The sequence below is a fragment of the Trifolium pratense genome, linkage group LG5 (assembly GCF_020283565.1).
Source record: "Trifolium pratense cultivar HEN17-A07 linkage group LG5, ARS_RC_1.1, whole genome shotgun sequence".
Taxonomy (NCBI): domain Eukaryota; kingdom Viridiplantae; phylum Streptophyta; class Magnoliopsida; order Fabales; family Fabaceae; genus Trifolium; species Trifolium pratense.
Genome location: NC_060063.1, coordinates 37956940 through 37971971, shown reverse-complemented (window position 1 = coordinate 37971971; position 15032 = coordinate 37956940). Strand labels below are relative to the sequence as shown.

At 34.7% G+C, this 15032-nt stretch overlaps 2 protein-coding genes across 3 annotated transcripts; one reads left to right on the top strand and one right to left on the bottom strand.

Moving 5' to 3' along the window:
* The first annotated feature begins 186 nt into the window (after positions 1 to 186).
* Positions 187 to 5889, top strand: LOC123883727. 2 transcript variants are annotated; one of them, XM_045932624.1, is made up of 7 exons: positions 187 to 698; positions 864 to 1061; positions 2460 to 2732; positions 2904 to 3006; positions 3693 to 3811; positions 4394 to 4570; positions 4821 to 5889. In XM_045932624.1, the coding sequence occupies exons 1-7, from the start codon at positions 402 to 404 to the stop codon at positions 5568 to 5570; spliced, it is 1917 nt and encodes a 638-aa protein (XP_045788580.1). In that variant the 5' UTR covers positions 187 to 401; the 3' UTR covers positions 5571 to 5889. The 2 variants fall into 2 exon arrangements, with proteins under 2 accessions (XP_045788580.1, XP_045788579.1); XM_045932623.1 differs by having other exon boundaries at positions 4818 to 5622.
* LOC123883728 lies at positions 5747 to 9196 on the bottom strand. The gene is made up of 8 exons (XM_045932625.1): positions 8915 to 9196; positions 8712 to 8842; positions 7988 to 8065; positions 7831 to 7875; positions 7502 to 7546; positions 7337 to 7388; positions 7094 to 7190; positions 5747 to 6154 (listed from the first exon to the last, which is right to left on the bottom strand). The coding sequence occupies exons 1-8, from the start codon at positions 9165 to 9167 to the stop codon at positions 5989 to 5991; spliced, it is 867 nt and encodes a 288-aa protein (XP_045788581.1). The 5' UTR covers positions 9168 to 9196; the 3' UTR covers positions 5747 to 5988.
* Between the last annotated feature and the right edge of the window lie 5836 nt (positions 9197 to 15032).

Below are 15032 nucleotides of genomic sequence, written 5' to 3'. Positions count from 1 at the left end.
GGTTCAATAACTATATAGAGACCGGTTCATTATATCGGTTTAATCCGATTTAATTCGGTCTATTATGCGGTTCGACCAGTGACCCAGTGGTTCGACCAATGAACCAGTGAACCAGTATCCTCTCCGGTTCAATGACCGGTCCGGTTTTTAAAACACTGGTTCAGATTGCCGTGTTCCTTCCAAACTGGTAATAATCTTTTCACATAAAGAGAAAATTAAAACACCATTCTCTCTATTTATTTCTTCTCTGTTGCGTTTCCGATTTCATACAAACACACAAACCCAAAATTCCAAAACCCTAAATTTCTAATTTTTTTCGAAACCCCATTTTTTCTATCCAAGAAAATTCAATTGGGGTTGATTTTTGATTTCTTGATCTGAAACACCGATTGGTGTTTTCTATGGCGACGGGTACAATGGCGACGGCGGCCGGAGCTGCGGTGATGTTGTACTACGTGAGTCGGAGATTGACAAAGAAGGATGAAGAAGAAGATGATCATTCCGATGGAGATGTATCGAAATCGAGTAGATCGATTCGTCGGAGAAGGATTTCACGGCGACCTGCTCAGGCGCCGGCGACTTTGCTTGAATCGATTGGGACTTTGTCTGAAACTTTAAGGTTTACTTATTCTGAAACCCTTGGAAAATGGCCTATTGGTGATTTAGCTTTTGGGATCAATTATTTCATGAGAAAACAGGTTCAATTTCTGAAATTTAAGCCTTTTTTTGTGATTTTGTATTTTGGGGTTGTAGAAAAAGTGATTTTTTTATGTTGGGGTTGAAGAAAAAGTGATTTTTTAATTTTGGGTTATTGTTGAAATTTGTGTAAGTGATGAGAGTGATGATGATTGGTTGAATTGCAGGGTAATTTAGCAGTTGCTAGTGTGTATGCTGGAAGCGATTGTGTGCAACTTAAAGGAGATGAAATTATTGCAGAATTGTATGAGCTTTTGAGGCTTTTGACATTATGTATGTTTTTTTCGAAGAAGCCATTTCCTGTGTTTTTAGATTCAGCTGGATTCACTCTTGAAGATGTTCTTATGCAGAAGCCTAAAGCTGGGGTAAGATTTTGTTTTTATGCATTTATTTATTTATTTTGTCTAGTTTATGTTTTTGGGAGGATTAGGGGTCGAGACAGGAGTAAAGACAAATCATAGGTTCATGCAGACTCAGACTTAGCCATTGATATAGGTTTTAAGATTGTGGTTTCATTTTCATCATGGTTTAGAAGGAAGTACTAATGAAAATGACATTTGCTTCTTCATTTTTAGTTTTGACTACTATTTTTTTTCTCTTCCTTTTATGGAAAGTACAAAATATTGTACATATCATCATGGCTTTTGGTGTTTGATAGTAGAATTAGGTGTGCTCTTGTACTAATATAATGAGCTAATTTCCTTGTTGGTCCCTTAAATTCTACTGTGCTGGCAAGTTGGTTCCTAAAATTATCAAAAACGTATTTCGAAATTGTTGGTTATTTAGTCAAGACAATGTTTTAAATTTGGATCGTTCGGGAGAACCCGAGTTCGATTCCTGGTGGGAACAATTCTTGGCTAGACTTTACTTACCCTCGGGGCCGAACTCTGGATTATCGGGGCCTCCTTCCCTTGGGAACCATAGGGTTAATATAAAAAAAGACAATATTTTAAATTAGTCTCGGAAGTTAAATAATTACTATATGAAATTGGTAACTAAAAAAGTATCTATGAATGTTGTCAAGTTAGTTCTCATATTTGTTTGTTAAAATGAAACTCAATACTATTAGGAGGGTGTGACTAAAATGATCAAAAGTTACAACTTCAGGGATAGTTTTGTCAATTTATTAATGTTGGAACTACCTTGGCAACATCATACAATTTCAAGGAAATGGGGTTTCGGGGCCTGAGTTTTGAATGGAATATGTATTAGTTATAGTTTAACAGAGTTGAGTCCACAGGATGTAGTTTTTTATACGAAACAAGGTTACCCTGTTTTCTTATCTTTACGACTTTACCTTGTTTCAACTTCCTTTGCTGAAGCTTTTTTTTTTTGGGTCTCTGCTATCTTGTTCACTATTCTGTTTGTAATAAGGAAAATCTTGAACGGATCCTACTATTGGACAATTTTTCATCTGGTTCGCCCTCCCCATTGGTTGTTTCTATGGGGCTTCTCTAGTCTCTACACATTACCATCCATCCGCACTTTGTCATATTTTCTCAATTGCAGCTATCCTTACTTTTTCTCTAATGATTTAATTCTTAATCCTAACTTGTCACACGTGACCACTCATTCATCGTATCATCCTCATATGTGCAATACCGACCCAGCATTTAGTCCTGTATGATATGGTAGTTATATGACGTTTAAATTTTCTCTCAAGTTTGACCGTGTTAAATTCCACTTTCAGCCGCTAAAGTATATCAGCATGTTTTCATCAGTTTTTCTGCAATTTGATCCTATGGTATGGTATCTTTCTGCAGCTTCTGAAGCCAGCTTTCACAATTATACGCGATACACAGTCAAAATGTTTACTTTTATTGATCCGGGGCACTCATAGCATAAAAGACACACTGACAGCTGCAACTGGTGCTGTCGTACCCTTCCATCATTCGGTTTTAAATGATGGTGGGATAAGCAACTTGGTTTTAGGATATGCGCACTGTGGTATGGTTGCTGCTGCTCGGTGGATTGCAAAGCTCTGTACTCCTACCCTACTTAAGGCTCTTGGTGAATGTCCAGACTTCAGTGTCAAGGTATTGCTCTTATATTCTTTTTTTTAAATAAGAAATTTCTCTTATTTCTTACATTATGCCATGTCACTTTATATTCCATTTTCTTTCAAAATTTAATTTTCAATACAAAAATGCATTTTTTCTTTTATTTTTTTCATCCTGTGACTAACATATATATGCCTGTATAAGTAGGTTGTTGGACATTCACTTGGTGGTGGTACTGCTGCACTCTTAACATATATTCTTAGAGAGCAGAAAGAGTTCTCCTCAAGCACTTGTGTCACATTTGCGCCAGGTATGCCATTATACTGCTTTATCTATGAATTTTTTATTCAGTTGACTAAGACATAATTCATTAAAAAAATTATTTTATTTTTATGACTATCACACAATCTTGATTAATTGTACATGTTCTTTGACTGTTCTTTGACTTTTTCTCGGCATTTAAACTTGATTAACTGTTCTTTGACTTTTTCTCGGCATTTAAACTTATTTTAACACATTCTTATTGTGAAACATGAGATGTACTTTGTGTATGTAATTGTTTCTTTGTACAAGTTCTATGACTGATTCTCAATGATGATGTAGATTTCAAAATACTTCATCACATTCGTATTGTGAAGCATGACATGTATGTATGTACTGTATGTATGCAGTTGATATCTATATTCTTATTTGTTTGATGACAAAAGTGATGATTTTCTGCTGCATTTTTAACACTTAAAAGCAAGGATGTCTACTTTGGACTGTTGGTAGTTGTAAATTTTAAATGAAGTCACTAGTTTCTTTTTCAAATACATACTGTAGAGGAGATGAGTGAAGAATGTTGTTCATGCTGTGATACTTTTTAAACTTTTGGGCAACCATGATATTTCTCCATGATTCTAATTTATAAAAAACATTGAATTTTCTCTAATATCATTTCTTCTATTGTCATAGTACCATTGCTAATTCCTTGTATCATAATTGTCATATTTGCAGCTGCTTGTATGACATGGGAGTTAGCAGAATCGGGAAAGCATTTTATCACTACCATCATAAATGGTTCTGACTTGGTGCCTACATTTTCAACTTCCTCTATTGATGACCTCCGATCTGAGGTAGTGCAGCTGTGCTTCCATCTTGAGATGGTTTTAATGAACATTAATGATTAACATTTAAATTGTCATTTTCAGCCCTAATCTTGTATGATTTTATATATTAATCCCTACACTACAGAACCACGAGTAAAGATCTTCGATATATTATATGTTTTTCATGTTAGTCTCTAGCAGAGGGACTAATGTGGTCGTCCAAGTTATAGATTAACTATAAATGTGAATTGAAAATAGTCGAGGACCTTTATTCGTGCTATTCCCCCAGTGTTGGGACTAGTGTAAAAAATCTTGTCAAGGCTGCCTCATGAAAATGAGGTTTTACTCAAAACATTAATGTAGATGTTCATAACCAATTTTGGGCAGTGTTTATTGCCACTCCTGTTTCTATTGTCACTCCTATTCAACAATTTTTTTTCAAAACAGCCTCCTTTGTTAATCAGACTAGTAATAATTTAGAAAAATTATATAAATTTAATTAAATAGGAATGACAATAGAACATTATGGCCTGGTTTGGTCCATGTAGTCGACCCCACTTAATGTATGATGTAGTTTGTCTTTCTCTTACTTAAGTTGGTTTTCATCAGGTCACTGCCTCCTCTTGGTTGAATGATTTACGGGATCAGGTTGAACATACGAAGGTCCTCAATGTTGTCTACCGCTCTGCAACTGCACTTGGATCTCGCCTACCGACTATATCTAGTGCAAAAGCTAGGGTAGCTGGTGCTGGTGCTATTCTGTGGCCAGTAACCACTGGCACTCAGGTAGCTTCATCTTCTATACTCCCTGATCTCTAATTGACATTCACGGCATGCATCACATAGTAGTCTTTGGGATATAACTTTGAATTGGGATTTTATCTATCTGTGCATAATATCAAGAGATGATTGATTGATCATGACGCTTACATATTTACATGGGATTTGTATTTTGTAGTTATCCATCTTGCATCTTGCAATTCTTTGATACATAATGTATCGTTGATCTTATGAAGGCTGTGTTTTATATTAGCAGGTTATGATGAAGCGTGCACAAAGTGTTGCAGAAGCTGTTGTCAGAACTCGCTCATCGCTGTCATCGTGGTCTTGCATGAGTGCACGCCGCCGAAATGTTGGTCCGTCACCAAACTCTGATGCAGAAGACGTAACTGAAGTTTCTCTATTATCTGAGAGAATATCAGGGTCTCTTTTGACTGAAGAGACAGCAACAACGTCGGTGCTTACAGATGAACACAATTCCTCAAGCGGAGGATCAGGCCATGATGACACAGATGAGGAGGAACAGCTCATTGCTTCTAATCAAGACATTACCACATCCACCGTAGATGATATAACAGAAGGGCAGTTATGGTATGAACTGGAGAAGGAGCTTCAAAAACAGGATGATACCATTGACATTCATGATCAGGAAGAAGAGGCAGCAGCAGCAAAAGAGATAACTGAAGAAGAAAATCAACTTGCCGATGCTGCAGAATGCAGTAATTCAATCACAACATCAGATAACTTAGATAATCATCAATTTTATCCCCCAGGCACAATCATGCATATCGTGTCTATGCCTATGCCTTCTGATAATTCAGATTCAAATTCTGATGATCCTATAGAAGAACATGTCCGCTTATATGAAACACCGAGAAAGCTGTACAGCAAACTCAGACTTTCAAAAACAATGATAAATGACCATTACATGCCAATGTATAAGAAGATGATGGAATTATTAATCCGAGATCTAGAGAAAGATAGTAGTTCTAATAGTTTAATGTGACAAACAAGTTCTTTTGGAAAGTTATTAGTGAATACAGAATTCAGTTTTTTTTTTTTTTATATTTAAATTTAAATATTAATCTCAATGCTTCCCTCGTCGAGAGTCTTAAAGGATATTTATTTCCTTCTGTATATACACACAACGAATTATTGAAGCATTGATTATGTACACCATAATAGGTAGAAGCTGAGATGAATATTTCTTTCTTAAAGAAGAAAGTTGTACACACCCTATGGGTTCTGTTTAATGTTATTCTTAAGCTTGATATTCAAAATTTACAACAAATTAGAGCAAATAGCATGAATGTATTATTAATGTATATATTTTATTTTACTATTGACATGAAAATGTTTAAGCCTATCTTCCATTCCTTGACATTGAGATCTCAAATGACAGCAAAAACTGAATGTTGAAGTAATCAACCACCATAGCGGAACTTGAGGGATTCAGGGGGCTCTTCTTCCATTATACCAGAACCTGTGGTTGCTAAGTACTCGCGAATGGTTGTTTTCCGGTCAGCAAGGTAGGTATGATCTAGAAAGTTGTTGTAGGCTGTATCCCCAAGATTCTTTGCTGCAAGAACACTACACAAAAAACATGGTTTGCTCAGTCATGGTACTGTTTGGTTTCATTGAAACTGATACTAGAAAGAGATGGTTTCTCTCCCAACCCCCCTCAATTCTTTTCTACCCCCCAAAAATCCAAGTTTGCCCCTTGCGGTTTGAAACATTTTTGCCAAAAAACTTCGGTTCGCATTCACCGAAGCCAAATATTAGACCATTTCGGTAACTGCAAACCGAACATTAGCGTTTTCGGTACACAAAAAACGAACGTCAGCTTGTTCGGTATCTGCGAACCGAAATGTCCTAGATTTCGGTACGTTGGTCGCTGGAATTAGGCCATTTTCGGTAGAAATTTACCGAAATAATGGTTTCGGTACCTGCGAACCGAAATGTCCCAGATTTCGGTAAGTGGTTACCGAAATTTATCAGAATGTCAGCTTATTTCGGTTCGTATAAACCGCAGTACCCCCCAGGGGCAAAAACGGAAATTCAGGGGGTAGAAAAGAATTGAGGGGGGTTGGGAGAGAAAACGTCCTAGAAAGATTTTGTTGATTATAAGATTGAAAATATATTGAAAAGAAGGGTATGTGAAATGGAACAAGATACATGAGAGGAAAATAGCATAAGTAGTATCTCAAAAACAAAAGAAAATCAAACAGAAACTAGAAAGAGCAATGTTGCTTGTGAATGTGTAACTTGTGTGGTGAAGAAATTTCTTCCAGTTGCAAACTTGATTACGGATTCTACATTCAATAGCAAGGAATATATTCAACCAGAAAAGAATGGTGACCAGAAAGAAATCCAAGAAGAAATATGGTAATTATATACTTTGGTTTTCACAGTTGAAACTCACATTTACTGGAATCTATAAATCTTAGCTTCTATAAAATCACGGTCAAATGACACTGCAACGCGAGAAAAGGTTGTCAAACTCATCCAAACATGCTAGAAAATGCTTACCAGTGTCGTAGATATACTCGGCAAGGAAAAACATCATCTCTCCAAATTTTATCAATATTCCACCGTCCATATTGCTGAAATAAAATTTCCTTGTTACCTGAACAGAATCAAAATGCAAGCTTACATAAATTGAGAACAAAAGACAATATCAAAGGGCATGCTTGAAAAGATTTTCACAATAACTTTTTTCTTTAAAACAAAATAATCAACCACAGACCACAGTACTATAATTGAAGGAAATACCTTTACATCTAATGTTGAAAAATTCCTCATCACTATAACGTGCACAAAGGACCTGAAAAAATTACACATTTTCTAATTAAATTAAACAACCAATGTTCTTAGTTCTTATGATGCAATAACCATAGAATCTATGCTTAAAGCCACTACAAAATGATCACCACATACCGCCGGAAAATCAAAAGACTTGCCATCAAGTGTTTCAGGAAGAACCTAAGACAAACAAAGAATTGAGCATCTCAAACCACATAAAAAATCAAATTTTTAAGACAACCAAGAAATAAGTCCAGAACGGATAAACAACTGTCCATTCTATACTTTTGTATGAGCTATAAGCGGTTTTCATAAGATATCATGGAGAGTTTATAAAAATAAACTAAAAATAGCTTATGAACATGTCATAAATTATAAGTTCTCTTAAACAGTCTCACAAATGTTTATTACCAATTTAAATGGACTAATAGCACAAAACTCAAAATCAAGAACATTTAACTTACAGCAAGAAACCGAAATTCAACCTCCCTCTTAATAAAATCTGGAATCTGATACAACCAAATCAATAAAACATTAGCGCAATTTCTCAGTTAATTAAAAAAAATCACTAAAAAACATGACTAGAATATAAAATTGAAAAACTCAATGCTATCACTATACCTCAGATTTTCTTATCTCAAAAACTGTTACTACAAGAGTTTCTCCTTCACATGCCTCCACACTCAAGCTTGAAATTTCCTATTGACATTTTAATCAACAAAAAATAAAATCAAAATCTTCAATTTGAACAAGGCATAAACGGACCTGTTTGGATAAACAGCTTATTTGCAGCTTATAGTACAAACGTTTATCATGATAAGCGCTTATGCATAAGCTTGCATAAGCTATTTTTAGGGAAAAAATAAAATACGGATAAATTATATTTACATATGCTACGAGCTGTTTTCATAAGCTATACCGAAGACTGAGCCCGTTTGAATTAACTTATTTTTGAACTTATACAAAATGACTTATGCAAATAAATAAGCTTTTATGTATTACTCATAAGCTTGTCAATGTAGTTTATGATAAAACAATTATGAACATACAATTTTCGCTAATGAACTTATGAATTAAGATAAAAATTTATTTATTTGCACAAGTTATTTTCATAAACTCAAAAATAAGCTAATCCAACCAGACTCTTATGAAAATAAGCTGAACAACACTTACAAAAAATTTCATAAGATGTTTTCTTTTAAGTTCTTTCAAACTTAGTCTTATGTCTATACATAAACTCAAATAAGCCAATCCAAACAGACATTAAAACCAAATCACAGATTTTTTTAAATTTTGTTCTTCAATATTCATTCTTTAGAATAAAAGTAAGAAATTATGAACAAACCATAGTTTCAGGTTTAGCAATGCCGCGTTCAAAGAAAACAGGAGCAACATGAGCGAAAACACGACGGAAGTGATTCAACTTAGCGATTCTGAAATTGATCAAATCAGGGAAAGTGCTTCGCGCGCTTCGCTCTGCGATTCAGTGAAAATGTTAAGCGATGAAGAACAAATAATCAGAGGGGAAAATGAAGGTAGTTATCATACCGGAGAGGAGAGAACCAAAGCCGCAAATGGAGATGAGATCGTCGGGAGAGAGGAGAGTGTCGAAGTGAGAATCGTCAATGAGTTCAGTGAAGGTTGTTGGAGAAGAAGAAGAAGACATGGCGGATAGAGAGAGGCGTTGGCGGGTTTTTGGAAGAGAGAGAAATGGAGTTGAAGAGAGGGAGAGGGTGGCGCGTTGATGGGTGGCGCGTGGGATAACGGGTAACAGACAGTTATAGGTGTTGCTGATGCTCATAGCAGCTGCTGCTCCAAGTGAATATTTTTTTTTTTTGCTCTAAGTGAATATAAGTTGTATTCGGTAAAAATAAGCTATAAGTTCTATTCGGTGATTGATAGCTTATAGCTGAAAAATTAGTAGAATAAAATTAAAGTGTTTGATAAGTTTAGCTGTTGTAAGTACAAAATGACATAAAAATACATGGTTAGTGGGTAGTTTTTTTTGTAAGGGTTAGTGGGTAGTTATTATAATTTTTAAAAAATAAATAAATAAAATTAATGAGGGTAAATATGGAATAAAATGAAAAAGCTATAAGCTATAAGCTCATACGCTACTTAAAATAACATCTAAAAAAATGCTATAAGCTAGTTAGAGAAACTCGTTGTCAAACACTTATCATTTTTTTCAAACAAACTTATTAGCTAGTTCTATAAAGTAGCTTATTTAACTTACCAAAAATGCCATAGACACTTGATTCCAGGTAACAGGTAGTTAACCTTACCTCTAACAATTTTTTCTGTTTTTTAAACCTTTGATTTTTTTTTTTAACCTTTGTGTCTTTGTATCAAAGAATGAGATCCAATAATCTGGAGTTCAGCCGTGTGAAAAGTAAAGTCTGATAAAAAATCTTTCCTACAAAAATTAAATTTGGTTTCTCCTAAACAATTTGTTCCAAGAAAAATTCATTAAACACTTGAGTGATTGAGTTCAATGTCTTTGTTAACTTTTGAGTTTTGACAATACTTTAATACTCCCTCTAGTCCTATATATAAGAAAAAATTGACTTTTTAAATTCTTTGTAAAATTGATACATCTAGATAATAATATAGTCTAAATACATCAATTTTACAATAAATCTAAAAAGTGAAATGTTTCTTATATATAGGACCGGAGGGAGTATATATTTGGTTTATAACATAAATAAATGCATAAATTATTTATCGAACATAAAAAATGATTTTTTGGTTTATAATTGTGACATATGCATCAATTAGATATATAGAAAAATATTTTAGATTGAGTTTGGTTTAAGTTGTTTTTGCCTCAATTGCATGTAGAACCGTTGAAATAGGCTAGCCAAATGATCGGTCTCGTCAAATCAAAATAAATGTAGAGTTTGAGTCTTAAAATATTAGCATGATTTTTTTAGGACTTTTTAGTTCGGCCTGAAAAAATCCGAATTTAAATGTGAAATTTTTTTCCTTCTACCTTTACATTTAACCCTTTACCCCTACAAATAAACTAATATTCTCATTTTACACCTTTTTTTAAAAAAAAAGAGTTTTGGACATTTAGTCACGGTTTAACCATGGCAAACCTGAACATTTTCGAAACACTTGCCCTATGTTTTCCGGTAACAAGTGTAAACCGGAATAATTGAAAAAAAAAGAGTTATGGAAAGAGTTAGCCACAATTATATATATTTTCGGTTTTTCAATAAAAAGACTATAACGAAGAAAAAAAATGATACCCCCAACCTTCAACAAGTCCCCGACAACAGCGCCAAAAACTTTATACACTCGCGAGTGCACGAGTATATCGTTGATGACATCAATTTCTATGATATTTTTAGATAGTTTTTAGTTATTTTAGCAGTGTTTTGATAGCCAAAGCATGAAAAATACCTAAGGAATGAAGTTACTTGATGAAAAAGCAAGAATAGAAGAAATTACATAAAAAAAAGAAAAAAACTGAAGAAAAAAACTCAATATACCACTTCGTAGATACACCAATAGTTGCTCATCAGGTTCCTTGCTGACATATTTGAACAAATACTTTATTGAATTGAATTTGTTACCATACTCAAAACATTAACATGACATTCATACCTCATTATTAAATGGGACAATACAACAATTGTACTGTGTATTTTTTTTTTACCCTGAACAATACAACAATTTGTTAATATAATACATAAAAAAACCCGAGAAGTAGTGTGAATGAAAATTAAACTTATTATACAAAAATTCTTACGGTGGAATCCATTGTTGCTTGAACAATACAAAAATTCTTATACAAAGAAAATAGGTCATCGTTGCTTGAAACATAACGAACCAACCACATCCAAATTACATGAATAACAACGTTCAAACTCTCACTAACTTTGTTGATTTCGAATATTAAGTTTGTTTTGGGAGCCATTTTTGAGTACCTTAGCAAATGACTTTGTGAGTTGGTTGTGGCAAAAAATAACCTAGCAAATGACTTTTTGGAGTTGGTTGTAGCAAAAAATACTTATATTTATAGTATCTTTAGTAAGACGTATAAAAAATATGATTTTACCAACAATGAATTGGTCCAAGTGGTAAGGGTCTTGATCCCCTTAAGCATGTGGTCAGGAGTTCGATTCCCGACTCATGTGGTCAGGAGTCCAAGGGAGGGAAGAACCCACCATTTCCATGAATTTTTCCATTATGTGATTGTTTGTAAATTCACTGCAATTTAGAAGTTGATCTGTTTTTTGGTATTTTGTGTTTGCTTTCAGCCTGCTATCGTCCAAATGGTGTGCTATTATTCAGTTTTGTAATTAGTACATATGCAAATCATATATATATAATAAATAATATATACACAATAAAATCTCTGTACATTTTCACCATTCCTTATCTTTTTTCAAAGAATCTCATGTATTACTCAATGGTCATTCCTTAATTTATAGCTAGAGTTTGTACATTGATTGAATGCATACCAATAAAAGAGGAATAAATTTAATTGGAAGTGGCTAAAGAATTCTGTATAATTAGGATTAATAAACTTTCATATTTGACTTTTACTTATGAAGCTTATTCAAGGAGTTGTAGATATCTAACAAGTACCAATTCATGGGTGGCATTCTAATATGTTTGTGAGCTGTGTCTGTTATTTGAGGCTTTTGCAGAGTCTTAATTGTGTTACTTTAATTATATGGTTTTGGAGTTTGGCTGGTGTTGCTAGAGTATCACTTCTTTATTGAGTGTGATAGTTTCATATATCTTGTGTGCCTTAAATTCTAGCCATTGGTTGCTTACATGTGCTCTGCCGCACTTTTTATTTCTATTGCTCTATCTTATCTCTTTGTTGAAACTATGAAATTAGAAGTTACTTGGATATTATTTTTTTATTCAATTCATTGTTAAGATTTTAAGGATTTTGTACGTTCTCTTTCTTCACTTTGCTGCTGCAACATACCTTTGGATCAGTTGCAAGGGGATGATAGAAACATCTAGACGCACCACATGACTGAATTTTTATTGTATGTTTGTTATTGATTTTCAGAAGTTACCCTCAATTTAATCAACTCATTCCTTTAAGTTTGTTTGTCCTATTAGCTTTTTCAACTTCATGCTAATTACATAAACAAGACTTATTAAGTTCTTCTAATCTAATTATCATTGCTTCTCTGGTAGTAAAATATTCAATTCTTGTTCAAATCTCTCTTTTGTGATATCAGTAAGACGCTACTTTCCACTTCAATTTCTGAAACCAATTATAATAATATTTTGTTGATCTAGAAAACGGATTTGGAATCTGATGGATACACTTGAATCTGATACTGAATTGTGGTAGGCCACGCTAGGTACTTCCCCTATAGATGTCTTCTCTGATGAGTTTTATCAGTAATGGTTCATTTCCATGTTAAAGCCAAAATGAAGACTATGGCGTCTAGAGGAAGTAATGCTAATGCACGTGATAGATCTCTGTGTAATTTGATGAATGTAACAGTATGTAAGGAATGAAAATAGGAAATAAAGCTTTTATTAATAATATGGAAGGTTCGATACAAACTTGCAAATAGCATAAAAGAAGGAAACAAACTATCAGCAAATGCTAACAGCCCTGTAAGCACCAAGTGCCTCCTAAGTCACCAACAAAGTGACCCCACCCAAAATAACAGAATTCTAGGATAAAAATCATTATTCTCTGACTCCACTATATATAACCATCCATCACATGCTTTTCCTTCATTCCTGCGCCACGTCATCATTCACATTTACCTTGCTTTTCTTTCTTTGATATACTCTCCATACTCTTGGTTTGGGCCCTATTTCAAGGCCCACCTCATTCTGATCCACATTCCTATCAATGCCTTCCTCCTTAAATAAAGCCTTGTCCTCAAGCCTAAAAGTAGGAAACTGTCCTTGCAGAAATTCATTGTCCTCCCATGTGACATCATCCATAGATTTGTCCTTCCATTTAATCAAGCTTTGTTTTACTGTCATCCCTTCCTTGACTGTCAGCCGAGACCCTACCACTGCCTCAGGGTACACAGATATGTCATCACTTACCTCCATATCTTTTGGTAATTCCCCTTGTACTTGGTAGTCTCCCACAGCCTTCTTTAACAAGGACACATGAAAAACTGAATGTATTTTAGACTGTGCTGGCAATTGTAATTGGTAAGCAACAAGCCCCACTTTAGCTATAATTTTAAAAGGACCATAAAAACGTGCAGCAAGCTTTTGATTAATCCTTCGTACCACTGATTGCTGCCTGTGAGGCCTTAGTTTAGGAAACACCCATTCTCCAACTTCAAAGGATAAGTCTCTTCTCTTCTTGTTTGCATAACTAGCCATCTGCTCTTGAGCTTTTAAAAGATGAAGTTTAAGTTGTTGCAAAGCTTCGTCTCTGTCAGAAAGTTCCATAGCCACAGCAGCCACCTTTGTCTCATTGGATAAAAACCTCAATATAGTGGGAGGAGGTCTACCATAAACAGCTTCAAAAGGAGTCTTACCAATAGAGATATGGTAAGTAGAATTATACCAATATTCTGCCCAAGGAATCCATTGTGACCAAGATTTTGGCTGATCAGAAGCAAAACATCGCAGATAGCTTTCTAAACATCTATTTATCACTTCAGTTTGTCCATCCGTTTCTGGATGGTAAGATGAGCTCATCTTCAATTTGGTTCCCTGCATCTTAAACAGTTCCAGCCAGAAATGACTAACAAAAATTGGATCCCTATCACTGATGAGTGATTTTGGAATTCCATGGAGGCGCACTACTTCTTTAGCAAAAAGTTCAGCAATGGATTTTGCTGTATATGGATGCTTCAACAAGATAAAATGGCTGTACTTAGACAACCTATCTACAACCACCAATACAGCATCATATCCTTTAGATTTCGGAAGGCCAGTAATGAAGTCTAAGGATAAGTCTTCCCAGATGGCATTGGGAATAGGCAGGGGCTGTAACGAACCACCAGGAGTAGTAGCAGAATACTTCTTCCTCTGACAAGTTTCACAAGCTCTAACAAAGTTTCTTACACTTTTCTGCATCCCTACCCAATACAGAGTGTCTGCCAATCTTCTATATGTTCGAAGGAATCCAGAATGACCCCCAGATGGAGTACTATGAAATTCTTCTAACAATAAAGGAATGGAGGGAGATTTGGATGACAACGCTAACCTGTCATGATAAAACAACACACCATGTTTGACAGCAAAACCAGGTTTAGCATCAGGATTCGTTTGTAATTCTTGAATCAGTTTTTGAATTTCAGTATCATTATGAACTTCATCTAGTAGTTTCTTGCTATCCACCCATTGAGGATAAGACAATAAAGTCTTAAGCTCAATATCATCATAGCATCTAGACAGTGCATCAGCTGCCTTATTCTCCATGCCTGGCTTGAATTTGACTTCAAATTGATACCCTAGTAACTTTGCTAGCCATCCTTGCTGATCAGGAGAGGTGATACGTTGTTGGAGAAAATGTTTGAGACTTTTATGATCTGTGTAAACTGTGAATTGTTTACCCAAAAGATAATGCCTCCAATGCTGAATACACAAAACTAAGGCCATCAATTCCTTTTCATAAATTGATTTGGCTAAGTTGCCTTCAGACAGAGCTTTGCTGAAAAATGCTATAGGTTTCCTCTGTTGCATAAGCACTGCACCTATTCCC

What these genes read in the sequence shown, in the direction of transcription:
- LOC123883727 (XM_045932623.1), top strand. Translation starts at nt 402, where the DNA reads ATGGCGACGGGTACAATGGCGACGGCGGCCGGAGCTGCGGTGATGTTG. An exon ending in TGCAGAAGCCTAAAGCTGGG is followed by an intron (nt 1,062 to 2,459) that starts GTAAGATTTTGT and finishes ATCTTTCTGCAG; the next exon opens with CTTCTGAAGCCAGCTTTCAC. An exon ending in GTCCAGACTTCAGTGTCAAG is followed by an intron (nt 2,733 to 2,903) that starts GTATTGCTCTTA and finishes CTGTATAAGTAG; the next exon opens with GTTGTTGGACATTCACTTGG.
- LOC123883728 (XM_045932625.1), bottom strand. Translation starts at nt 9,167, where the DNA reads ATGAGCATCAGCAACACCTATAACTGTCTGTTACCCGTTATCCCACGC. An exon ending in TTTCAACATTAGATGTAAAG is followed by an intron (nt 7,191 to 7,336) that starts GTATTTCCTTCA and finishes GATTCTGTTCAG; the next exon opens with GTAACAAGGAAATTTTATTT. An exon ending in CGAGTATATCTACGACACTG is followed by an intron (nt 6,155 to 7,093) that starts GTAAGCATTTTC and finishes TTTTTTGTGTAG; the next exon opens with TGTTCTTGCAGCAAAGAATC.